The sequence below is a fragment of the Uranotaenia lowii genome, chromosome 3 (genome assembly GCF_029784155.1).
Source record: "Uranotaenia lowii strain MFRU-FL chromosome 3, ASM2978415v1, whole genome shotgun sequence".
In the NCBI taxonomy this organism is placed as follows: Eukaryota; Metazoa; Arthropoda; class Insecta; order Diptera; family Culicidae; genus Uranotaenia; species Uranotaenia lowii.
The window spans coordinates 27,119,287-27,146,418 of record NC_073693.1 but is presented as its reverse complement, the minus strand read 5'-3'; the positions used below and the strand labels follow the sequence as shown (position 1 = coordinate 27,146,418).

General features: G+C 32.0%; 2 protein-coding genes across 2 annotated transcripts in view; one reads left to right on the top strand and one right to left on the bottom strand.

Moving 5' to 3' along the window:
• The window catches only part of LOC129756166 (mucin-2), a 234,634-nt gene extending 226,588 nt beyond the window's left edge, over window positions 1-8,046 (bottom strand). The window contains exon 1 of the mRNA XM_055752952.1: window positions 6,576-8,046. Within this exon, the coding sequence (XP_055608927.1) occupies window positions 6,576-6,698 (123 nt within the window). The 5' untranslated portion in view covers window positions 6,699-8,046. The remainder of the gene's footprint in view (window positions 1-6,575) is intronic.
• On the top strand, window positions 729-26,928 carry LOC129756167 (uncharacterized). Its single transcript, XM_055752953.1, has 3 exons — window positions 729-858; window positions 26,212-26,350; window positions 26,421-26,928. The coding sequence occupies exons 1-3, from the start codon at window positions 835-837 to the stop codon at window positions 26,588-26,590; spliced, it is 333 nt and encodes a 110-aa protein (XP_055608928.1). The 5' UTR covers window positions 729-834; the 3' UTR covers window positions 26,591-26,928.
• Window positions 26,929-27,132: the final 204 nt, after the last annotated feature.

Below are 27,132 nucleotides of genomic sequence, written 5' to 3'. Positions count from 1 at the left end.
CACTCACGTGTTTGACAGAACGAGAGAAACGGTGTCAGTATTTGATACGATTGAAGCTTCGGCGTAGAACATACACTGTAGAGCTTAAACTTACTTTTGAGAAAAAATGGTGGCGCTTCTCTACAGGTATGACTCGAGTTCAGCTTCAAAACGACAGAGTTTGATATCGAATCTCTGGGCTTCCAATCTCAGCAAAATCGGGGCGTATCGAGTGGAGAAAAATATTGTTGTAGTTTCTATTCTGAAGTTGGCTTCGGCGTGAAACATATACTGTAGAGCTTAACTTACTTTAAAAAACAGTTTTTGGCGCGTCTCTACAGATGTTGCTCGAACCGTCTTCAGGAATGGCAGTTTATTTCGTATACAAATCTCGGTATCCAATCTCAGCAAATTGGTGCGTTTTGAGAGGAAAATTAACGATGTAGTATTTTTCTTAAACAAGCTTCGGCATAGAACATACACTGTAGAGCTTAACTTACTTTTGAGAAATTATTTTGGCGCTCCTCTACAGGTATGAACAATCGTTGAACAGTGTCGATTTTGAATTGCAACAAAAAAGTAGGGCGACGAAATTTTACATCAATTCACCCCTCGATTCAATCTCATCGATCTCATCTCACCATTGAAAGTCAAATTCAATGTCAAGATCAAGTTCGATCGACGTCAGCGGGTTCACCAATACATGTGTTCGATAGGGCATGCAATCATTCAGTTAGTTTCAGGTTCGGTCGGTAATCGGGTCGGTGATTGGAAAACACGCGGTGTGCGGTTCGAAAAATTACCTCGCGAACGTTCCGTGCAAAATGGTAGTGCGAAAGTACTCCAGAAGTACCAATGGCACTAGGAGCTCAATTATTGGTAAGTGTAGTGGCCGTTTTTCTAGGATACAGTGCGATAATTCCAGAACGATTCCGGAATTGAATTAAGATGGCGGTGGCCCCACGGTTGTTGGTTCATTCAGTGGGATATTGGCTGGGTTTTGGTGTGGTGGTATTAGTGCGAACCGTTGGGCAGAAGATGACGAAAATGCACCGATGCAACGATGCACTCGATTGTGATATTTTTGTTGGTTTGGAAAGGGATATATATATTGTAGTGATCAAAACTAATCCAAGCAACGGCAGAACATAGACTATTCCTTGAAGTTATTTACCTGGAAGAACCAGTAATAGTTCTTAATTGAAGAAACCAGTCGCCTCGGGTGGGATGAACGGGATGGGATGGGCCGTGTTGACTTCAGCAAACGTTGGTGGTGATGGCGATCGAAGGGATTTCGACCTTCCGAAGAATCTTGGAGATGATCAGCAGAATTAAACGAAACTTAACTGAAGAAGTGTCGATAACAGCTGGCTCGTTAATCCTTCGGCAAACGTTGATTTGCTTAAAGTCGGTGGTGTTGCTTGGTGATGGTGATTTACGATGGGTGTTTACGCTGGCTTGGTTTGGTTGCTTGGCTTCAATGCAGTGTGATGGCGGTGGAATTTGTGCCCTCCTTGCGTTGGTTAGCAATTGGTGGTGCTCCAAATTGCATCCGGCTCGAAGGACCAATGTTCTGGGATGGGATCGTACCTTGGGTTGGTTCTGCGGTTCCGCGGGATCGTACCTTGGGTGGACTTGGGTTGGTTCTGCGGTTCCGCGGGATCGTACCTCGGGTGGATTGTATGCGGCTTGGGTAAGTACTTCGCGCTTCTTTGGCTTGGCGAAACTAAGAGTTTCTCCGGTTGGGTTTGGGGCTTGCTCGCCTTCCTTGGACGGGAATGTTTTCTTGGATTGGGTTTCCGGGCACAAATAACAACACTGATCTTACAAATGACAAACTACCACTCAAGGGAAAAACATTTATTGACTCTACTACGTATATTTAAACGAAAGGTTACATTTAGCGACTGTTCTTTACTGGTTCTGAATTTATTCTAATTTTAAGATGGCTTTCTAGGTTTCTATGAACTGATGATGGCATTGTTAACATAAAAGGTGTCTAGTATACAATAATTATGATGATGATGATGATGATATGGAAACGTGTATGTGTGTGTGTGTATTAGAGTGTATATTAGTTCTTCGAGCTGGGCTCTCTTCATCCGACAGCATGGCTGAGTATTTAGGAGGTCGACAGGTCCTCAATGTAGAGCATAAACAGTAACAGTGATCAAAGTCAGAGATAAAATAATTTTTTACGTTCTAATTCTTCCAGTTATCAAAATAAACGTAAAAAAGTTAATTTTTTTTGGGTTCACAATACTAAATGTAAAATGTTCAATTCATCATTGAAAGCTATACTGAGAAAGTATCCAACCTGTACACAAGGTCTCTTGAATGACCAATATGAAATTGATTAAAAATAAAATTGAAGAATTCCTAGTATTGTTGTAAATATTGAAAGCACCAGGCAAATACTAAATTAGTGAAAATTGCATATTAAAAATAAGCTTTAATGTTGATAATTCACATCATTTTTTGAAGCTATAATAAATTATTTGAAAAATCATGATTTTTCAAAGAAGATTTAAAACAATTAAAATAAATGAAACCATTATAAACTCATGGATTAATTGATAGGCTTCAAAGAAGATTATGTTTTCAGAACACATAAATCAGAATTGAAAAATAAAGACAAACTTACTGAAGAAAATTAAAAAATTGAATATTTTGTTTGACTATACAATTCTGTAGATTTATTTAACAATTATAAAAAACTATGCTTCAAAATTTGGATTATTATTTTAAAAATTAAAATAAAACAAGAAGATGCATAGCATTTGACAACATTTGAGAAAGAACTTTTTTTTTAAATAAAAACTATTTTAAAAACTTATGTAGGTATAGAAACTCAATGGAACAGCCTTTTTGATGTCTAGGTTTCAATTATTGATTTGGAAGATTTTGGCGTTTAGAACTTGAATCTTTCGACTGGTTTTTTCTATCACCTCTAGTGTTGGTAATATGGAGTTAATAAGTTAAACAATGGATCAGATTTGAAAGAAATACATCATGGATTACTGAAAAACTAACAAACCTACATAAAAGAGAAAAACTGGGCCGGAATTCCTTTATTATACCTCATTTAAACAAGGAATCATATACAGACCCCGTTCGTTTTTGGCAACATTCGATTTTGTCAACATCCGATTTTGGCAACATCCGATTTTAGCACATGTGCCAAAATCGAACGGTTTTTAGAAACAACATCACCTTTTAGTTTTCGTTATAACAGGACCAATTTAATTAAGACAAACACCATAAATACGTTTAAATCTTCTGAAATGGTGATAAAATGCAACAATAAAAACAAAAGTTTTTAAAAAAATTTATAATGTACTCAAAAATGACAAAAAGATGAAAAATCCTAAAGTTGAAAAACAAATTAAAAAAAAAAGACTGAAAATGACAAAAAAAAACAACTAAAAAATGATGAAGAACGACAAAAACAGCAATTATGACAAATGAAAACAAACATTATAAACAAAACAAGAAAAGTGCAAAATGCATCAAAAACATGATGAAAAAATTAAAAAATGACTACAAATGGTCGGAAGTTGACTAAAAATAACGTGTTTGATAAAAATAATAGTTGATATGTAAAAAAAAACTGAGAAAAAAGTTGAGAAAAAAACCGTTCGATTTTTGGCAACATTCGATTTTGGCAACACAAAATGTACGGGCGTGTTGCCAAAATCGAACGGGGTCTGTATTGCCTGGATATGATAAATTCAAATATTCCATGATCTAGAACAGGTAAATTCCACAGTTTACAATTTATTTTTTAAAAATCATTACAAATTTTTTTGACATTACTAAACCAATGAAAAAAAAAAGATTCAATTTCATTCAACAAATTGTTAAAAGCCCACCAAACGATTTGATTTTTGTTTTAATAAATGTCAAAACCTAATTTGATTTTTCAAACTTCAAAACTACCATTGCAGAAAGGGAAAAAGTTAACAAAAAGAAAGCTTTTATAATTTTTTCAGAAGTCAAAATTACTTGCGATCTTGTGGAAAATGGATAATTGATTGAGAAACTTGATTTGAACTAGAGATGTACCGAATAGTGGTATTCGGGGAACGGCCGAATACCGAATATTAACCTTTTCAACTATTCGGCCAAACGAATATTCGGCCGAATATTCGGTCGAATATTCTGTTGAGTTTTCAATAGAAATACTTCTATTTCAACTGCTATTTCTAATACAAATATTCTATATCTGCCATTTTTATGTCCTTCATATTTTTAAGTCGGTTTTATCCAACCAGATCTTTCAGATCATCAGATCTTTTTTAAGTAGAGGTTTCTTTTATTTTCGAAATTTCACCATTAGCAAAAAGGACATTACATGACTTGTAGCTTCTAGGACGTTTATCACAAAAAAGAATGGATTCCAGTGAAATCCGGGACAAAACATGTCGAAACATGTGTTAAGCTATTTGAAATAGCTTTTTTATTATAAAGAAATAGATGAATGTCTAATTTTTGCTAGATGTCATCAAAATAGTCGATGAAATTTAACCTTAAGCATCCAATACTTCCTACGAAACGTATTCACACGGCCGGGTCTGAACAATTTTTCGAAAAATTTGTAAAATATAAGGAAAATCTGGACATAAACTAGGCCTTATTCTCAAACATACAAGAGAAAATAAAATAACTTGAAATTCAAAGTTATCATCGAATAACAACAGCAGTGTTCAAATCGTATCCTACTCGTTTGGTTAACTCCAAAAAATCGTTTTGTAACAGAAAAATTAAAAAATTTCAAAGAGACGTTTGTTTTTTTTTATTTGATTAACCAACAAATCTTAATAAATCCGGGTAAAATCCGGTAAGTTTAAAAAAATATGCGGCCATCGCTATCAGATTTACCGAATATTCGGTACATCTCTAATTTGAACATATTTTTTGCAATGTAATAACGCAGAAATTGCATAAATGATATTTACATCTTTTCCAAAATTATTCAGGGCACCCAAGTTAATCATAATTAGCTCATAAATTTGTGTACTTCGAAAAAATTTGAATTTTGTGGCCTAGTGTTATTAATTTATACCTTTTCTTTAAACAAGAATCACTAAATTAAATTGAGGCTGCAATTGGGTTCCTGAAGAATATTTCATATCAGCTTAAATTTGTTATGACATAAACGTTTTTTGTAATCTAAGTGATAAGAAATAAAGTAATGTATACTAGGTATCAATTTTTTTTTTTTGCTAATCCTGTTGACTATCGTAAGTAGGTAACACTTGTTACATGTTGTTGATGTGTTAAATTAGAATTCCATGAATGAATATTAAAGTTATAAGTAAAAAGAACTATGGTTTCAAATTCTGAACTCGTTTAGTTACACTTCTCAATAAAATCTCATTCTTAAGGCGAGGTTTGGATTTTAAGTGTAAAGATTCTAGTTTCGATTCAAAAAGTTAACCGAAATTTACAGTCAAAATTAGTTTCAATTCGTGAACACCATAAAGTGCCGTATAATGAAATTTCTTAGGCCAAGGAATAAATTCCGCCAATTTTCTGACATTTTTGTCAACACTTATTTGGGATCAAGTAATTTCTCGTAACTATGGTAAATTCATTTCAAGAACCCAAAATTCTATTTAGAAAAAAACTTCATAGGGGGGTTAAATCACTAGTTGATTTTTATTTTTTTGAAAACCATAAAAGGAAATATATTTTGGACAACATTAAGTTACGCTCGAAACATCAGCATTCCAAAATAATTCAACAAGATCATCAAATTAAAAATAAAAATGATTGCGAATGTTAGAAAACATTAATTTGGTGTAATTAATATAAAAACCTGTCAAAATCCGAGCGTTTGGGCAAAACCCAAAAATTTCTCAACAAAAATCAAGAAAAAAAACATGAAAAAAAATGTTTTCAATAAAACTCATCAGTAGATTTTAAATCGTATTTTTGGCTTCCAAAAAAAACCTTTATAGATTATTTCTATAAACTTGCCCAAAAAATCGTTTTGATCGCATAAATAAAAAATTTCTACAACACAATTTGTTGTTTTTGTATGATTTGGCAAATTAAGTGAAAAAAATCCGGATAAATTCCGGCTTTTTTCAATGAAATCTGGGCAACCGTCCAGATCGGACTTTTCTCACATTTGGAATTAAATATCCGGGCAAACCCAGATAAAACCGAGCAATCGGGCAACCTTAATGTAGATTTAGATTAGTATTTGAAATAGAGTGTATGAAGAATTTCCTGCTGGATTCAACTGAAAGTATTGAATAGAATGTCAAAACAAAGTTTAGTTCATGTAAAAAATCAGAAAATATTTATCTTTTTATTTTTCATTAAATATTTATTTGATTTTAAGAGTTATTGAAAGAAGATTGAATGCGTCATTGGAAAAAAAATTTCACATCTGTCACAAGGCATATGTCATTAAAATACGTTGCTTAAAATGGAAACGTCTTCAGGATGATTTCCAATTTTCCCTTTCATCACGCAACATGTGCGTAAATCTAATCCTAAGCCATATCTGACAACTTTCTCAACCCATCCGAGAAACAACACTGTATCGCATCGGAAGAAAGAAAACCAGATTTTTTTGCACTTACCATCAAAATAAAAACTCCAACGCGCAGCTTCATAGTTCCGATTTTTCCGCTTCCGTGCAGGAATCCAAAGACGATGGTGGAAATGTTGATGCGGTCGATTCCAGTAGTTTTCCCTCGCAGCATACAGGCGACAACTAACCAAAGCACTTTACTTCCAGATTATTGTTGGTTTTTTGCTTCTTTTTCTTTTTTTATTAAACCGGTAAAAATGAGGACACACTCGATCGCGTCGTTTATTTGCTGACTGACCACTCACTGCAGGCTACCACACATCAGAGAACCCTATCAATACCTTTCAATATACAATATTGACGACTTGAAACCAACCGATTACAAACTAGCTAGCTAACTACTCGCAAGCTAACGGTTTGCGGAATCGTCAGATTGTACCCGGAGTTGTCCCCGAAGAACTCACAGCAGTTTCACTTTCTCCCGGGAATTTCTTCCTGAAGCCAATGGAAAGCGAAAGGGTCCGGGACCGGATGATCTAATTAGCGCACACACTCACTGGACTGAGCAGGAATTGCTTTGCCCTATCGATTGCGTTCCGGTAAGGTGAAGATCTGAATAACCTTAATTGAGCGTGTGGGAAACGGCGCTTTCCGGGTTTGTGTGTTTATATTATTGGAAAACTTTCTAGGGCAGTTTGTAACACAAGGGGGATCTTCAGCAACCTTGAAGCCAGCTATCAATTATCCAATTCACACCTGTGGAAAAGCTTTATGCTTTCGGCGAAGCTAATCGTGCTCTGATCGATGATAGGTTCAACAGCAAAAAAATATCACGCCCAGCGGGTTCGTTCTTCAGATCTTACGATTCACTGTGTTTTTTCGATTTTTGCTACCAGCTATCACTTCTTCTCAAGTATAACTTTCAAGAAGGCATCCAACAATAGAAGCTCAAAAAATTCGGCCAAATCAAATCCGATACGCGTTCATACTTTTTTGGGGAAATAAACTCCACAATTTGGTACGGCTGTGGAACAAGTGGCTAATCCAACGGCACCCCCCGGGATGAGCTCTAGTTCTACTTCTCGGCTACACCTGTGGGCTAACTGCACTTATCTCCTCCTTAACGCCTCAGAATCCACTGCAAAATTGCAAATCTCCAGGTGCCCAAGTGCCACCGAAAAAAAAACACTCAGAAACCGAAGACCCATACAGCGCGAGAAAATGGTAGATAAACAGAACATAAATTGAAACTTAATATGGGCAATTTTCCTTCCTGTAATAGAAATTCGCGCCACAAAACACCAGGTCTCACGTGCTGTTTTTTTTCCCTAACGGAAAACTCTCAACTCGGTTGAACTGACTGAATACGGAAACGGTTCCGACCAAAAACTAAAAGAAAAACTGCCTGAAAGCTACTACCCAGACACTAGCGCATGCACCCGGTACAGCGGCCAAAAGTAAACTGAACTGATTTTGGTCTATGAACTCTTTTTACGCGGCAAGCTGGAAACTCCCAACTCCCAGAAGAAGAGACCAGCACACGACGATGAATGGACTGAAGTCATCAACTCCAGTCAGCAAGAGCCTATGCCTATTTGAACTGGTAAGTCAGCTGGTTGGTCGGTTGGCTTTCATCGGGTTGCCGCTGCTGCCGGTTGTTGATGTGAATCAACAACAGAGAGTAGCAACAATTCAACCCACTCTGGACGGGAGCAAAGATGTGAGAGAAAGTGGACGAACGTCTTTCGCTCGGAGAGAGTTTCAATCACTCTCCGGCAACTTTCCACGGGGAGGGAGTTGGGTGGGTGGGAAAAATCGGTTGCTGCAGCTGTTCAACAACATGAGTCGGGGGAAGTGTTCCTTAGTGCGCATACTATGGACAGTTCTTATTTTCTTCGCAATATTCCAATAAAAAGGTGTCTGAAAACTAGATGCACATTAGAAGACCACATCTGTTTTCTATACATTGGAGAAATTTTGTTGAAATTTGTAAATCTCTGATAGTTTTTGGGAAAATGATTGTATAATAAAAGTAGTCGAGAAATCGAAAAATAGCCGATTTCCGCAACCAGGCTGGCTAAATGCACATATTTAGCCAAGGGGGAAGGAAGGGAGCTTTCGAAATTCAAATTTTGCTAAAAATAATAAGAACACAAAAAAAGGATAATCTATCTATATAAAAATGAATGTTTGTCTGTCTGTCTGTTCCCCGTAGACTCGAAAACTACTGAACCGATCAATGTGAAATAAGGTATGTAAGAGTTTTTGGGGTCGGAGATGGTTTTTATGATACTTTCAAACCGCTCCGACTTAAGGTAACGGGGGGGAGGGGCTCCCATACAAAATTAATGAAAATATGACACAGTTTGAACAATTTTCGGAATTTATTGATCCTATTAACGTACAATTTTATGTGTAGCCGTTTTCAAGACCAGGAATGGTTTCTATGATACTTTTAAACCCCTCCGAATCCAAAGAGGGGCGGGGGTGGGGCTTCTATACAAAATTAACAAATATTTGACACAATATGAACAATTTTCAGAAACTACTGAACCGATAAACGTACAACTTTGTATGTTGCCGTTTTCAAGACTGGAAATCATTTCTATAATACTTTCAAACCTCTTCGACTTAAAGTAGGGGGGCTCCCATACAACATTAATGAAAATATGACACAATTTGAACAATTTTCGGAATTTACAGAACCGATTTATGTGAAATTTGGTGTGTATTCGTTTTAATGACCGGGAATGGTTTCAATGATACTTTCAAACTCCTCCGAATCCAAAAAGGGGAGACCCCCATAAAAAATTAACAAAAAATAGACAATATTCCAACAATCATTGAAGGATTTTTGTTAAAAATTGATAAACGTAAGAGTTTTGACATAGTGAGGTAAAAAGTTGAACACACTTTTCGATTGTGTACAAATTTGCCTGGATTCGAATACTCCTCCCGCTTCAAAAAGAGGCAATTTAAATTATTTCAAGGATTATTTATTGTATTGAAGATCCCTTCTATTTTTTTTAGATTCGATGAAAAATAGTTCGCTTCTGAATAATGTTGAAATTTAATTAAAAAGGAATTTTATTTTAATTAAAATAGTTCAAACGAATATTTTTTCCATGGAAGGGGTAGCACAACACACCGGGTCTGCTAGTCTTTATATATAAAGATGGATTTCTGTCTGTCTGCTCCCTATAGATTCGAAAACTACTGAAACGATTTTCTTGAAACTTCGCAGGTGGGTGCTTTTGAGGCCAGGGAAGGTTCCCATTACAGTTTGGGACCCCTCCCTCTTACTTGAAGGGGGGGTACCATTCGAACAAATGGTACCAAAATCGGCATGGAAGTGGATTTTGGTACGAGAAATGTTTCTATGAATGTTTGGTATCCCTCCTTTTTCCAGAGGGGAAAAAGGAAAGGGAGAGGGGGGCTCTCTTACAATTTTTATCATAATTTGTGGTTCATTAGTTTTAAAAATCCACTTGTACGTTTTTGCAATAAACGCTCGTGAAGTTGAGCAAAAATAAAACTTAAAGTTGCAATAAGTTGGCTAAGAAACGACGTAGAATGTTGAAATTTTGTGCAAAACGTGTGATTTGAATGCCTTAACAAATGTTCAGAACATCTTATTCATGTAAATCCTCTTCTAACTATAGTTAAGTTTAAAAAACTAACTTTTAAGTAACTTTCAAAATAAAAATTTTATAACTCTGCTCTGGAAAGAGATAGAGTTTTGATGTATTTAACAAAGTTTCATATTTTCATGTATTCTACAACTTTGTAGTATCAAGTAAAGCTCTATCTATTGAAATAAAAAAGTTAGAATTTTAAATTTTTTTTATAGTGTACTTTGACTAACTTTTGATACTTTCAAATTATGAAGCATGTTTGAAGAAGCAAATGTTCTGAAGACACTTAAGAGATAAGATGAAAGACAGGGGCGCTACGAAAAAAGTTCCACTTTTAGCCTCTTCGGACCACTGTGCAGTGGGGGGATGAATAAGGAAGAGAACAGCTCTCATACATTTTCGCCTAAATCGATAACATTTTAATCAAATAGGGTCAAATAAGTCATAGAAATGACTACGAAAATATGAATTTCTTTTCAGTAGGGAGCTTGAAAAGGGAGAGGGGTTCACCAATACGTTTTTTTTAATTACTCGAGAGTTGATCGAGTAAATTTTGCATAGAAGGGATAGGTGTACGAGAAACGTTTTCTTGAATATTGAACAGGAGACTCTCATGATTATACTTTTATTGACATGGAAAGTGATCAAGCAAATGGTTTCAAATTTGGCTTGGAAGAGGAAATTGATACAAGTAAATCATTTATTGTGGCAGAATTTAGGAACTTATAAATCAATAAACACAGAGTCTTAATTTAAGACTACAAAATCATGATGGGAAAACAAATTTTATGACAGGTTTATTAACAGAAAAGAATATTTAAGAAAACAAGAATTTATCTCTTTTGCTAAATTTCTATCAATTTTAGAAGGTGTAGCAAACACGCCGCGTCAGATGGTAAATTAATAAATAAGACCATATTTCTATTTTGACCATCACACTAACTCAAAAAAATACAAAAATAAACCATAATACGGTTCAAAATAAAAGGGGAACAAAGTTTCAAATTAATGGTTTTTTTTATAGTGAATAAAAAATAAAATATTAAGAGTTATATTCTTTATACTGAATTAGAAATTTGCTCTAAATTTTTTTTAATCAGTCTTGTTTACAAATTTTAAACCAATATTTTCGAAACATCAGAAAACTAATACCAATTTCAATTCCGAATAAAATCAGAATTTAAAGCATCGGACATAAGAACAGACACATAAATAGAATATCTACATAAAATATAACATCAATTACACAAAGTTACAAAGATATTCAATTCGAATTCTTACATAAATTTCAGATCAGGTTCATGATTCAAAAATGTTCAGCATAATAATCATAATTTTTGATTATTAATAATCTTAACTCCTGGCCGTAGGAACAGGCCCTCCCTCTTCCCATGAGGGTCCAGGAAACGCTAGGGAGGTTTTCTACTCTACAATTTTTAATTCTCAAGCTAATTTTGATGATTCAGCAAGGATTTTTTAAGTTATTAACTTGAACTTGAACACACACAACGTTGTATTTCATATTTTGGATCCAGTTCAGGATTCATGATTTTTATTTAAAATCATCATTAGAAGCTAGAAATGAAAAGCTACTTGAAGGACCTGGATCAAATTTGGTTTTGCATTTCATACAAAATTTCATACGAAATTAATATGCATTTTAGATTTTTTGAAAATATTTTCCCAACTATGAAAAAAGGATCTTACAGAGCGTTTGTTTCATATTCAGTTTCGAAGTGCTACACTCAATTTTAATGCTGAATTCAAACATAACAAAGCTTCAAAATGGCGATCCGGAATTGAAACATCATTTGATATTTCGATATTTTAATTCAGGTTCACAATAATTAGAAATAAATATTTGAAACTAAGAATTAAAGCAAAGCCCAGAACTTCGAAGCTTAAATTAAATATTCATGATTCAAGGCATTTGTGGCGTGAATTTCGTAGCCTTGTGTAGATCATTGAAATCCATTTGAATGTGGAGTTCTAGGATTGTGGATTCTGTGGATTCTAGGTTTTAGACATTTTTTGCTTAATCCTTTGACTGTATTGAGAAGTTAACACCTTTCAAATGGCTACCTGCTTGTCAATGTGTTCAATTGGTATTTGATGAATGAATTTGAAATTAAAATGGTCGGCTTTGAATTCTCAAGTTGTTTAGTTACATTGTTCAAAGAAAACTAATTCCAAGGCTGAGTTAGGGTTTTTTCATATCAAAATTTGAGTTTCAATGCAAAAGGTTTGTGAAGTTTGCAATTGAAACATATAGATTCAATTGGTGAACGTTTAACACTGTCGTAAAATGAAATATCTGAGGATTAGAATAATGTAGGGTAGAGGCCCCTAAGACAACGGCTTAAGGAAGCTTTTTTCATTACTTGAATAGAATTGCCTTCCATGTTGGTTGTTTCATTCATTGAACTATATTCCACACGCTTTTTGACAACATTTGTATGCTTATTCATATGGGAACCCTGGTGAAGGATATCGAAACAAAGCAACGCCACGGTGATGCGTGAGATGCGTTTTAGACTGGTTCAGTTCATCTATTCGAGTTTTTTTTACGAGCGATTAAAGTTTTTGCAAGAAAGATTTTTTCTCGGAAATTGACGCTTTGTTATTCTAACAATTTGTTGTTGTCATTTTGTTTTGTTGTTGCAAAAAAAATCAGCTAAATGCAAGTTTTTGGGTTCAAATTTTTGGGAATTGACGTACAGTAATTCAACTAAAATTAGACCTTTCGACAGTTTTCATTCAAACTGTTATATGTCAAAAACGAAGAAACACATTTTGTTGAAAATTCACTGAGAATTTATAAGAATGAAGCAAACATGAGTTAAGTTTTAAAACTTATATGGGAGGAATCAGAATATAAGCAGGTTCGATTTTGTAGAATTTTGAACGAATTTATGTACAAAAAATCTACCAAAATCGATTTTCTATTGAAACTTGTAATGAGATCTAAAACAGAGACTCATAAATTCTAATTTCAAAATTTTAATGATCCATTCATCCAAATTAATTGCATTGTTTTCTCTGCATCGTAAAAAATCAATAGAAATCGAGGTTTTCTGTCCAAGAATTGAAGTGTTTTGCTGGAATAGTTATTGATTCCCATTCAGAGAATCTCTGAAAACTGGAGAAGTTTTAGTTTTAGTTTTCAAGCATCTCTCAGTGACCATTCTGTAGAGCAAAGCGTTTGGTCGTATGTGAAATATTGCAGTTTGAATGAAAGAAGCTCAAAAAGTGTAATTTCCATAGAATTGATGTATCTCATGTTTCAAATAATGTTTAATGTCATCAGATAATAGAATAAAAAAAAATCAAATCTTAAAATATAAAACTTTGAAGAAATAGTGTCATTGGAGTTGAACGTTAGATATGTGTAAAGTTGGAGATTCTCGCGAACACCCCAACTTCTGTTAAATTATGCACGGTACTGTTAGTAAATAATTTGTAAAACACCAACCACTCAGCTAAAAAAGTCATCAATTCTTTGTTCATTAAAAACCATGAATTATATGCAATGCTGAATACATTCAAGTGCATTATCAATATAAATAGACTTCTTGCACTTATCTCCCAGCGCATTAAGTTCCTAGCTTCAATGAGATCAAAATAAACAAAAATACTTGGAAATCAATTATGTTAATTCTCTATGAGTCCAACTGTGGTCAGCAAAATCGTTAAAATTAACCGGTCTATTTCCAATCATTGCAAAACAGTTTCCTATTCTTGTCGCAATTCGAGCGATTCGATTTCAATCGAAAATTGACAAATTTATACAAATCAGATTAGTTTGAAATAATTTTACTAATCTTATTTCAACATTTTTCTGTTGGATTTTATGATTTAAATCGTTACATGCATTTACAGGAAGCGTTAAAGCAAAGAAACACGTTGTGGGGATCAGTAAGTTCGTCTTTCAATATGGCGGAGTGCGCCAATAATTCATTTCACTTCGCGATTTCAAAATCAAATATTTCAAAAAATAGTTTTAAAGGTGACAAATATGTGATAGAAAAAAAATTCACAGGCGTAAGTTTATCATGTGAAGTAGCCAATTGAAGTGGAAAGTGTTTTTCGGCTCTAAAACATGCATTCATGAATTAATACGAATCAGAGGGATACGACGGAGGTGGGTACACTTACTCTAGGACTGAATTCCGCCTGAGGCTAGCCAATTTTTTGACATGCTTGTTAACATTTCTTGAACTGAAAATTACACTTGAGAAAAATCTCCATGCGCATTTAAGAACAGTTCCCCCTATAGAGATTCCAAGAGAAGGAACAACATCGGTGGGTGAATGATCGACGGATGAGGAGGAAAAGCCCGAAAAACTGCAACCAGCGATCTTCGGTTGGTTTTCTCAGCTGAAGCAGCAGCAGCAACAACAAGGTCGGTGAGAGGAGCAAACCCCAGCAAAGCAGAAGATGCAGTTTTCCCAGCCTCTGGGATTGGGGTTTCGTATTGTAATGTCGCTGTAAAATCAGTTTTTGGTTTTAAAATTTGGGATTCATAATGATGAGGCTGCTGATGCTGTGTTGTTTGCTAGATCTAGATACATTTTCATTGTTTTTGTACCGTAAGGTGGCAAAGTATTGTACTGTAATAAATATTAAGTTTGGTAGAGCATCACAGGAAAAACATTGTAGGAAATAACCCATTGAGTATTTTTTCAAATTGGAAGAAATTGCGTTACTTGAAGATTTACAATGCAAATTTACTATTAAAAATTCGGGAAATTCCCTTACTTTTTATGAGAACGTTGACAAACAACTCTAAATTTTTTTGGATGCAAACGTTATTCGGAACTCTGACTAATAAAATGAAGAATAAATGCTGTCTAAAATAGATATTTTGTAAGTGATCATGAACACAAGCTTGTGGTTACAGTTTTAAGTGAAATTTCTATGCTTTGGTCAGGGCAGTATGGGGTAATCCTATACAAAATGGAAACCAAAAATACTTTTCCAAGCATAGTTCAACCCTTGATGAATTCTTCGTACTGGCCCGAGTTTTAAATTTTGGGTAACCCAATGCATTTAATCCCAAGCGTCGAGATGGCGCCACTCAAAAGTGAGCGCACTCCTTCTGGAATGAACTTTCAACTCGCTAAGTTTTCCGAAACAATAAATCATGCTCGAAAAGTGGTTCAATAGTAATCAAGGCCATCTGAATGAAACTTTATCATTCCGTTCTTTTTTGCCCTCTCTCAATTTTTGATTACTCGTTTCATAATTGGAACAGTTGAGGCAGCCGAGACAATTGTGTGAACAGCGTATTTATTTGGTTAATCATCTCCACTGACTGATGGGGATGCAGCGACAATCAGCCAGTGCAGCGTGTCGCGTCATCGTTGAGGTTAGGTTTCATTTTCGGTGTCAAGCTCTTGATCGCTGCGTGCAGTCTCCACGCCAGCGCGATGGGTTACTTATTTGCCAAATTCAAGAGAAAGAGAAGAAAATCAACCAACGAATGGTAATCTATTTCCAGCCCAATTACCGTGACGAGGCGTCCGTTTGGCTACGGCTAGCCCCTTTGATGAAATGAGTCTTAATCTCGCAAAAATCATACGGTAATCAGTTTTAACCAAATTTCTTCGATCAGCTGTTTGCGTCCAAATTGTTGTATATTTTTTTCGATGCTTTTTAATGAAGTTTTTCGATAATTAATGTGTTTTGGTTATTAAATTTGGAAGCACATGTGTGTACACATGTTTGAGTTCTGTGATTTTAATCACTTACTACAGTTTATAATAACTGAAACATTTGCTGAAAAGGTTTACAGTTATGATCTCAATTAACAATCCCTATTGCAAACCTATTTATAAACTAGATGTTTAATTCGGCTATTGGTTTGGCTTTCCCATTTTTTCTAAAATTGTAAAATGTAAGTAAAAGTTCCAGAACAACCTTGCGAGTCTCAATGGCTGAGCATTTTCAACTTCTTTATCGTTATCGTTATTTTTTTTCGGATATCAATAACAAATATTTGAATATTTCACATTTACTGGTTCGCACACTATTCCTTAAGCCGTATGCGATTGACAAAGAAAAAAAAACCTGATTTAATAGACGGGACATGGAATTGTAGCCTTTCTTACAGCCTGTAAATTATATGCACGACACAAAATAATGAAAAAGATTTTTAAATTCTGAATCGTTAAATTGTGATTAAAGATTTCCAAACGCAGTAGATCCAGAATGAATGGAAAAAAATTAAAATTTCTAATAGGAAGTATTTTAAAGTAATCTTAATTTTCATATAACTAACATAATTTTCAACAAATAGGTCGTTTTTGAATGATTGGATCCAGGAATTTTTTAAAAAAAAGTATAATCTCGAGGCATGGCCGTAGGAACGGGGGGGGGGGGGGGGGGGTTGAGGGTTGAACCCTCCCCCCTCCCCGTGAGGGTCCATCAAAAGCAAGCTAGGTGTTGTACTCCACATTAATTTTTTTAAATCAAATTTAGATGATGGAGTAAGGTTATTCGATAGTATCAATCTTGACTCAAAACTGGCTACAAAACCTCGAAAACTAATCCCAGGTTCAGAATACAGCTACAGATTTTCTAAATTTTCCCACATATGGATAGTAATTCATTTCTTAATACTAAATTTTATTCTGGTTCCTTAAAATCAAAATAGAAATTGTATTTGTGTTTTCAAATTTTTGATTAAGTACCCAGTTGAGGATTCTTGTTTTCGGTTCGAATCTTCATTATAAATTGAAATAAAAAGCTGTGTTTTAAATCGTCGTTTAAATTTGGTTTTACATTTCTTTCGAAATTTGATTCATGATTTTCAAAACACAAACTTTTTTCAATTAGTTAATATTTTTCCGAATATGATAAAAAAATTAGAGTTTTAAAAAGATTAGTTTTTTATATCATATTCAGATTCGAAGTTCATGAACTTTATTCTTATGCTAAATTCAAACATAACAAAGCTTCAAAATAGCGTTATAGATTCATGATTCGAATTTTTTATATTTTACTTAAATTTGCAAGTTGGATTAGAAAAAAAACATATATGAAATAAAAAATAATCATTGAAACCCAAAACATCCGAATTATTATTATGGCTTCATGATTGAGGGCTCCGAAACTGATTTCAATTCTTGGCTCATATTTCTAAATTCAGAAACCGTTTTTATGTACATTTCAGAAAACGTATTGAACTCTAAACAGATTGAAAATTAAAATTTTTAATTCAAGTTCAAAATTCCGATCCAGAATCAGATCGTAAATGAGTTCCACATTCAAAATAAAATTATCAATATGACTATTCCGGTGAAGATTTAAATTGCAAGAGATTGAAGGATGATAATTCTGATTGTTAGTTCGGTTTTAGAACTTTACCAAAGTCAGTTCGTTTGCACCATTCAGCTGAAAATGACAAAAATTTAGTAGAACTATAGTTCAGCAAAAAAAAATCCACCCACAGAAATTGATTTTTACTGAAAATAAATTGATAATAAAGAAGCATGTATGTTCTCTTCGAGAAGTTTCAGGGAATTTCATAGGTTTTGGCGTATTATTCAACATTACTAATATTGCAGTATTTTCAAGAACAAAATTTCAAACTAAAATCGAGTTTGCATAAATCTGATTTATACTGCAAAATTTTAATCTTTTACTTTTACCTTTGAAAATTGGATTCATTTTAAGAATTTTCGTTCGAAATTGAAGGCTTTCTTAAAAAAAAGCTATTGTAAGTTCAAATTAAGCTAGCCAGATTACCCAGACTTGCCCGAATATTAAAAATAAAAAAAAATAGGAGAAGGTTCAGCCGCCCAAATTTTGTTTAAAAAAAACCTGTTTTTTCCCGTATTTATTCACATTTTTTTTTGAAAAAATAAAAAAAAAATTATGTTCATAAATTTTTTTTATAATTTTAAATTTTGTTCCCAAAAATAAAATTTTAAAAGCTAGATTCATTAAAATAAACATAAACGATTTTTGGGAGACTGAAAAACGAATCAAAATCTGTTTTATATTTTTCCTTGTTTTTTTTTGTTGAATAGTTCTTGGATTTTTGTCAAATTTTCCCAAATATTGATCAGATTTTGGTTTGAAAATTTGGAATAGAATGTTCGAATTTTGTCAGGTTTTAAAAAAAATTATAACTTCTAGCAATCTTAAGCTAAGTTCACCAGATTTTGATGCAAACTGAAGATTTCAACCATCGATGAAAGTAAGTTTCCTATTTTGTTGCCAAAGGATCATCATTTGACAGATATTAAGATGTATTTTCAAATGTTTCTATTAAACTAGAAAAACGAATTAAAAAATGAATAATCAAATATTATTGAAAAATCATAAGTACTTTTAATTATTCAATTCATACATTGTTCGGGAAAAAATGTCATAGAAAAAAAATATGTTACCCCCACGAGTCTACGGCCTTGTCTCAAAGTACTCCTTTTGGAGTTACAACAAATGAACAAGTCAAAAAAAAGTTAAATAAAACGATAAAAGATAAAAAAAAAACATAATTTAAAAAATAATGACCAATAGACTGCCCCAAATTTGTATGGGAAATTCAAAACCTGTGAAATGTTATGCGCTGCAGGCTAAAATTGATCCTAGGCCTAGTACTAGATCTCATGCCAAATTTGGGCCAGATCGGATCACGGGAAAGGGTCGCTCAACGAGCCTGAAGTTTGTATGGGATTTTGAGACATTTTGTTCGGGAGAAACATGAAAAACAAATTTTTCATCAATAACTTTGGTTCCCGTCGGCCGATTTCTTTCAAAAACGGGTTTTCTTAAAGCCTAAATTATGAAAAACATTTTATCCGAAGACTGCATATCGATAAGAGTTAAGACAAAAAAGTTATTAGGCTTCCAAAATGGGCTAACTTATTTAAGGATGGTATTCATCACTGTAAATGAGTCGGGGCGGTCGAACTTATTGACGCCTCATTAGCAGTGATGAATACCACTTTAAAAAAAGTTAGCCCATTTTGGAAGTCCAATAACTTTTTTGTCTTAACTCTTATCGATATGCAGTCTTCGGATGAAATGTTTTTCATAATTTAGGCTTTAAGAAAACCCGTTTTTGAAAGAAATCGGCCGACGGGAACCAAAGTTATTGATGAAAAACTGGTTTTTCATGTTTCTCCCGAACAAAATGTCTCAAAATCCCATACAAACTTCAGGCTCGTTGAGCGACTCAGGCTCGTTGAGCGACCCCTTCCCGTGATCCGATCTGGCCCAAATTTGGCATGAGATCTTGTACTAGGCCTAGGATCAATTTTCGCCTGCAGCGCATAACTTTTTCAAAAGTCGGGTCATTTGGGGCACTCTAATGACCAACCATGTGTTTCGAAAAATTTTATCGTTTGTTCTGAGTAACCAAAAATTGTCAAGAATAACGAAATTTGGAAAATTGACAAGTTTGACAGAATTGGCCAATTTAAAAACTTAACAAAATTTGCAAAATTTGCAAAATAAACAAATATGAACTGAAAATGAGAATTTTGGTCAAATTGACAAATGATTAAAATGACCAAACTGACAAAAATGAAAAGATTTTAAAAATCCCTGAGAAAAAAGGAAAAAAGTAAAAATTGACAAAACCGAAAAAATTGTAAAAAGTGATCAAATTGATAAAATAGAAAAAAATGGTGAAATTGCCGAATTATGGTAATTTTTGCCAATTTCAACAATTTGGTTGTTTTATAATTTTGTCATTGTTTTAAAACTTCATTCATTTTGTATTTTTTTTAATTTTCGACAATTTTGTCATTTTTTCATTCTTGTCGATTTTATAATATTTTCTCAATTTGTCAACTTTGCCAATTTCCAGGAATCTACAAATTTGTTATAATTTTTAAATTTTTAGTTTAACTTATTTTGATCATTTCTGTTATATTTGTCCTTTTTGTAAATTTTGTTACTTTTGCAATTTTGGTATTTTTTGCAATGTTTATAATTTATGTCATTTTTGTCTTTTTGTCTTTTTGTCATATTTGTCATATTTGTCATATTTGTCATATTTGTCATATTTGTCATATTTGTCATTTTTTTCATTTTTGTCATTTTTGTCATTTTTGTTATTTTTGCTATTTTTGTCATTTTTGTCATTTTTGTCATTTTTGTCATTTTTGTCATTTTTGTCATTTTTGTAATTTTTGTCATTTTTGTCATTTTTGTTGTCATTTTTGTTGTCATTTTTGTCATTTTTGTCATTTTTGTCATTTTTGTCATTTTTGTCATTTTTGTCATTTTTGTCATTTTTGTCATTTTTGTCATTTTTGTCATTTTTGTCATTTTTGTCATTTTTGTCATTTTTGTCATTTTTGTCATTTTTGTCATTTTTGTCATTTTTGTCATTTTTGTCATTTTTGTCATTTTTGTCATTTTTGTCATTTTTGTCATTTTTGTCATTTTTGTCATTTTTGTCATTTTTGTCATTTTTGTCATTTTTGTCATTTTTGTCATTTTTGTCATTTTTGTCATTTTTGTCATTTTTGTCATTTTTGTCATTTTTGTCATTTTTGTCATTTTTGTCATTTTTGTCATTTTTGTCATTTTTGTCATTTTTGTCATTTTTGTCATTTTTGTCATTTTTGTCATTTTTGTCATTTTTGTCATTTTTGTCATTTTTGTCATTTTTGTCATTTTTGTCATTTTTGTCATTTTTGTCATTTTTGTCATTTTGTCATTTTTGTCATTTTTGTCATTTTTGTCATTTTTGTCATTTTTGTCATTTTTGTCATTTTTGTTATTTTTGTCATTTTTGTCATTTTTGTCATTTTTGTCATTTTTGTCATTTTTGTCATTTTTGTCATTTTTGTCATTTTTGTCATTTTTGTCATTTTTGTCATTTTGGTAATTTTTGCCATTTTTATCATATTTGACTTTTTTGTCGTTTTTGTCATTTTTGTCGTTTTTGTTATTTTTGTCATTTTTGTCATTTTTGTCATTTTTGTCATTTTTGTCATTTTTGTCATTTTTGTCATTTTTGTCATTTTTGTCATTTTTGTCATTTTTGTCATTTTTGTCATTTTTGTCATTTTTGTCATTTTTGTCATTTATGTCATTTTTCTCATTTTTGTCATATTTCTCATTTTTGTCAATTTTCTCATTTTTGTCATTTTTGTCATTTTTATCATTTTTGTCATTTTTGTCATTTTTGTCATTTTTGTCATTTTTGTCATTTTTGTCATTTTTGTCATTTTAGTCATTTTTGTCATTTTTGTCATTTTTGTCATTTTTGTCATTTTTGTCATTTTTGTCATTTTTGTCATTTTTGTCATTTTTGTCATTTTTGTCATTTTTGTCATTTTTGTCATTTTTGTCATTTTGGTCATTTTTGTCATTTTTGTCATTTTTGTCATTTTTGTCATTTTTGTCATTTTTGTCATTTTTGTCATTTTTGTCATTTTTGTCATTTTTGTCATTTTTGTCATTTTTGTCATTTTTGTCATTTTTGTCATTTTTGTCATTTTTGTCATTTTTGTCATTTTTGTCATTTTTGTCATTTTTGTCATTTTTGTCATTTTTGTCATTTTTGTCATTTTTGTCATTTTTGTCATTTTTGTCATTTTTGTCATTTTTGTCATTTTTGTCATTTTTGTCATTTTTGTCATTTTTGTCATTTTTGTCATTTTTGTCATTTTGTCATTTTTGTCATTTTTGTCATTTTTGTCATTTTTGTCATTTTTGTCATTTTTGTCATTTTTGTCATTTTTGTCATTTTTGTCATTTTTGTCATTTTTGTCATTTTTGTCATTTTTGTCATTTTTGTCATTTTTGTCATTTTTGTCATTTTTGTCATTTTTGTCATTTTTGTCATTTTTGTCATTTTTGTCAATTTTCTCATTTTTGTCATTTTTGTCATTTTTGTCATTTTTGTCATTCTTGTCATTTTTGTCATTTTTGTCATTTTTATCATTTTTGTCATTTTTATCATTTTTGTCATTTTTGTCATTTTCATCACTTTTGTCTTTTTTATCATTTTTGTCATTTTTGTCATTTTTGCCATTTTTTGTCATTTCTGTCATTTTTGTCATTTTTGTCATTTTTGTCATTTTTGTCATTTTTGTCATTTTTGTCATTTTTGTCATTTTTGTCATTTTTGTCATTTTTGTCATTTTTGTCATTTTTGTCATTTTTGTCATTTTTGTCATTTTTGTCATTTTTGTCATTTTTGTCATTTTTGTCATTTTTGTCATTTTTGTCATTTTTGTCATTTTTGTCATTTTTGTCATTTTTGTCATTTTTGTCATTTTTGTCATTTTTGTCATTTTTGTCATTTTTGTCATTTTTGTCATTTTTGTCATTTTTGTCATTTTTGTCATTTTTGTCATTTTTGTCATTTTTGTCATTTTTGTCATTTTTGTCATTTTTGTCATTTTTGTCATTTTTGTCATTTTTGTCATTTTTGTCATTTTTGTCATTTTTGTCATTTTTGTCATTTTTGTCATTTTTGTCATTTTTGTCATTTTTGTCATTTTTGTCATTTTTGTCATTTTTGTCATTTTTGTCATTTTTGTCATTTTTGTCATTTTTGTCATTTTTGTCATTTTTGTCAATTTTCTCATTTTTGTCAATTTTCTCATTTTTCTCATTTTTGTCATTTTTGTCATTTTTGTCATTTTTGTCATTTTTGTCATTTTTGTCATTTTTGTCATATTTGTCATTTTTGTCATTTTTATCATTTTTATCATTTTTGTCATTTTTGTTATTTTTGTCATTTTTGTCATTTTTGTCATTTTTGTCATTTTTGTCATTTTTGTCATTTTTGTCATTTTTGTCATATTTGTCATTTTTGTCATTTTTGTCATTTTTGTCATTTTTGTCATTTTTGTCATTTTTGTCATTTTTGTCATTTTTGTCATTTTTGTCATTTTTGTCATTTTTGTCATTTTTGTCATTTTTGTCATTTTTGTCATTTTTGTCATTTTTGTCATTTTTGTCATTTTTGTCATTTTTGTCATTTTTGTCATTTTTGTCATTTTTGTCATTTTTGTCATTTTTGTCATTTTTGTCATTTTTGTCATTTTTGTCATTTTTGTAATTTTTGTCATTTTTGTCATTTTTGTCATTTTTGTCATTTTTGTCATTTTTGTCATTTTTGTCATTTTTGTCATTTTTGTCATTTTTATCATATTTGTCATTTTTGTCATTTTTGTCCTTTTTGTCATTTTTGTCCTTTTTGTCATTTTTGTCATTTTTGTCAGTTTTGTCATTTTTGTCATTTTTGTCATTTTTGTCATTTTTGTCATTTTTGTCATTTTTGTCATTTTTGTCATTTTTGTCATTTTTGTCATTTTTGTCATTTTTGTCATTTTTGTCATTTTTGTCATTTTTGTCATTTTTGTCATTTTTGTCATTTTTGTCAATTTCCTCATTTTTGTCAATTTTGTCATTTTTGTCATTTTTGTCATTTTTGTCATTTTTGTCATTTTTGTCATTTTTGTCATTTTTGTCATTTTTGTCATTTTTGTCATTTTTTCATTTTTTTCCTTTCATTATTTGTCAATTTTGTTATTTTTCTGCTGTTCTTTTTGCAGACTTTGACGGTTTTCTGTTGTTGTTAATGAATTAGCTCTTATTCGGATTTGGTCTTGGTTATGTTAATTGTTTAAGTTCTTCAGCAAAACTTTTACATTTTTCGAAAAATATTCAAACAGTGCAAAGCGTTCGGAACAAGAAACATTTGTGTGCCCGGACAATGATACATTGATAGTTTTTCCGAATTCCAAACTGAAGTACGACAATCATACTTCCAGAATTGCTTAAAAAATGTAATTTGTGTAGCAAAAAAAACATTCATAACTCCTTAAATGCGTAGCCATTGGGTCTTTAACGATATGTCACGTATAAGTTGGACTTTGTAACTGAATTCTGTTACTATAGAAAAATATTAGTTGTTAATTTTATTTAAAAAATATTATAATACAAAAAAAAATACATCAAATCTTCCCTTTAATTTTGATTAAAAAAAAAAAAGAAACACTTAAAAAAAATCGTCCCTTTTTTAAATTAAAAAATTAAGCAAATATGTTGAGAAATTGTTACACTAAGTAAAATTACTTTGAAGCAATTATCAATGATAAATATTGAAAGGTCCTCCCGAGCAGACTTTGATGCCTGAATCGATAGCAAACAGTAACCAAAATAAGCTATCAATGCCAAAATGATAGCACGATTTAGTATCGCATTTTTCCCGATGGCAAAAATAGGTTTCATTGAAGCATCAATACATCAAAACTCGATGCCAAACCAATACCTAAAAAAGCATTGAGACCAAAATGAAAGCTCTTTTTGGTTTTGTTTTTTCCCCAGATAACAAAACAAGGCATCATTAAGGTTTCATTTATCACGACAGAGCAGAAAAGTGATATCAAAATCGTAGCATAATTTGGTATTCAATTTTCTGTGATGAAAAATAGAGTTATTTAGGGGTTCAAAATCAAATCGAACTGAACACAAAGAGCATATTTTTTCGTTACCGGCATAGTGTGCGCATTTTGAGTGTTGATTTTCAGTGATTGCAAAAATAGGCATAATTCAGGTATCATTTTTTTGAAACAGAAAATCATATTTCCAAGTATTGAATTTTAAAGTTAACTCAAAAGAAACGAAGAACTAAGCGGATTACTTTGTGTTGATTTCTCTGTCATAGAAAAACGAGGCATCGTTAAGGTAACAAAAAACACTTTTATGAAATTTATAAATACTTTTTTGTTTTCGTTAATTAATGAATTTGCTCCCAAACCAACCATAACAATATGTGGAGTTTTTCAAAACGCCTGTCCGTTAATATGTTAACAAAACATATTTAAAATAATTTTCTGATTAGCGAAAATCTCAAGTGCTTTTTTGTAATTTTGAAAACAGCTGTAGTCGAAAAATTTAAAAAAATGTTGCCAAGGATAATTAATCTTAAAAAAAATCAAAACAAATTTTCGTTCAAATTTATTTTGAGATATTTTACTTTTATAGTTGGTTGGCATTTTCCTGGCCGCCAATGATGACTGAATGATGATATGAGATTAATTGTGTAGATAATTCATTCTAGTGTTTAAAATTAAGATATGTTTTGCCAGATTTTTTTCATAGTTGGTTCCAAATGATAAAGTCCCAAAACTCCTGTCACGGAACTTCAGGTAAATAAAAAACTTATTTAAATAAAACATTGAATTCTGGCTTTATCGCTGTATCACATGTTTCAATGATATGATTTTATAATTAATATTTGGTTGGTATTTCAAAAATCTCAATTCTTCAGTATAGAAAACTATGATAATTTGAATGCGCACTTCGGATCATATTGATCCGAACAGCTTTGGAAGTTGTTAAAAGTGAAACTTAAGCATAAACATAAATAATTTAATTTTATGCTGATTTGTTGTTTATTGTTTTTTTATAAAAGCCTCTTAAAATTGTTTATGTTATTCGTGATTTCATATTTATGATTCATTTTCAGAATTGTGTCAGAGCAGTACTTTTAAGATCGAACTCATAGCCACCGAGCCAGAAAGCAAGCTTTCTATTTATTGAGCTATGACATAAATTTGGTTGTTTTGTTATGAATAAGCATGATGGTAGTTTATGTAAAAACTCTTGGTATCTTAGAACCAGTAACATAACATTTGCTATGCAAAATCGAATTGTATTATTTACTGCGCTGATTGCGCTATTTCATAATGTACATTTTTTGAAAAAAAATCATAGTATGCCGGGATTTATATCAAGATTTTATAAAATAACATTCAGTTTTGGATCAGAAAATCTTTTTTTAAAATTGTAATATTTTGAAAAGACTGAACACACACATTTTTACCGAAATCTACAACTGCATAAAAATCTACAGAGAAAATCAATGGATATATAGCTTTCGTTACCGATCCCTCCATCATTGAAATTATATCAATGACTGAAAAAAAAATATCAGTGTCAGTGTGTTTTGAAATTGTGTTTTGCACGAACTTCTGGCCTCAGCTAATTTATGATTTGGCTACGAGTTCCACCGTGATTAATTAATCCGTGAAATATTTAGTATTTTCTATTTGTAAACATGTCCAGGAGCAGTGCGTTGGTGAGATTAAATGGAACGGACCGGAGCAGGAAGTACCAAAATTTATCGGAATGCTCTCGTGGTTTATCGTTTGTTGTGTAAGGTCCCGGATTCTTCCGACCATGTTTCCGGGAAACAGGTGCCATGGTAAGACTGGTCTGAACAGATTTTTGGCAGGTTAATATATTTAAAAAAAATATTGTCTTTGTTCTTTAAGGAACGGCAACTAGCCGCTTGTTGCACCGCAATGTTGCAGTTCATAGCTTCCTACCAAAAACACTGGAATTTGTTCGAATTCAATTGAAGCTTGGCAGTCCGGAAAGTCAACTATCGATCGGTTTAGCAAGACGACCTGTTTTGTTCGGTAGTCTAGGCAGTAATTCATGACCTGATATTAGTCAACATGGAATTCTCAGGTCTGTTGATTTCAACAGTCACCGCTTTTTTTTATTGCGCGGCATCCATCAGAACATCGGAACAGAAATTTGACCAAATCAACGAGTGGATTCCCTAGGAATAAAAAGTAGCTGATTAGCTGGAATTTGATGGCTGGACCTATCAAGTAATAATTCACACAAGGAGCTTATTGCAGGTTTTTCGATACTAATTGGTAAGATACAACCATTTTCTTTAATTGGTCTAAGCCTCTACTCCAATAATAGTCCCATACTAATTGGAATCGCTAACAATATGTGACTGTTATGCGATTAGGGGAAACATGTTATTTAACTGTAGCAATATCACTCGTTGATATACATCTATATTTGTATCAAGTTTTGCGTACCCAGCGCCAATTCTGTGTGCTACGTTTAGGTCAACATTTTAAAACAACATATTTTAAACGCCTTCATATAGACTATGACCATTTTTGTAAGAGGAAAACCATTTTTTTTTTCATTACCAGTGAGTTGTCTTTTTGAAGTTCATAG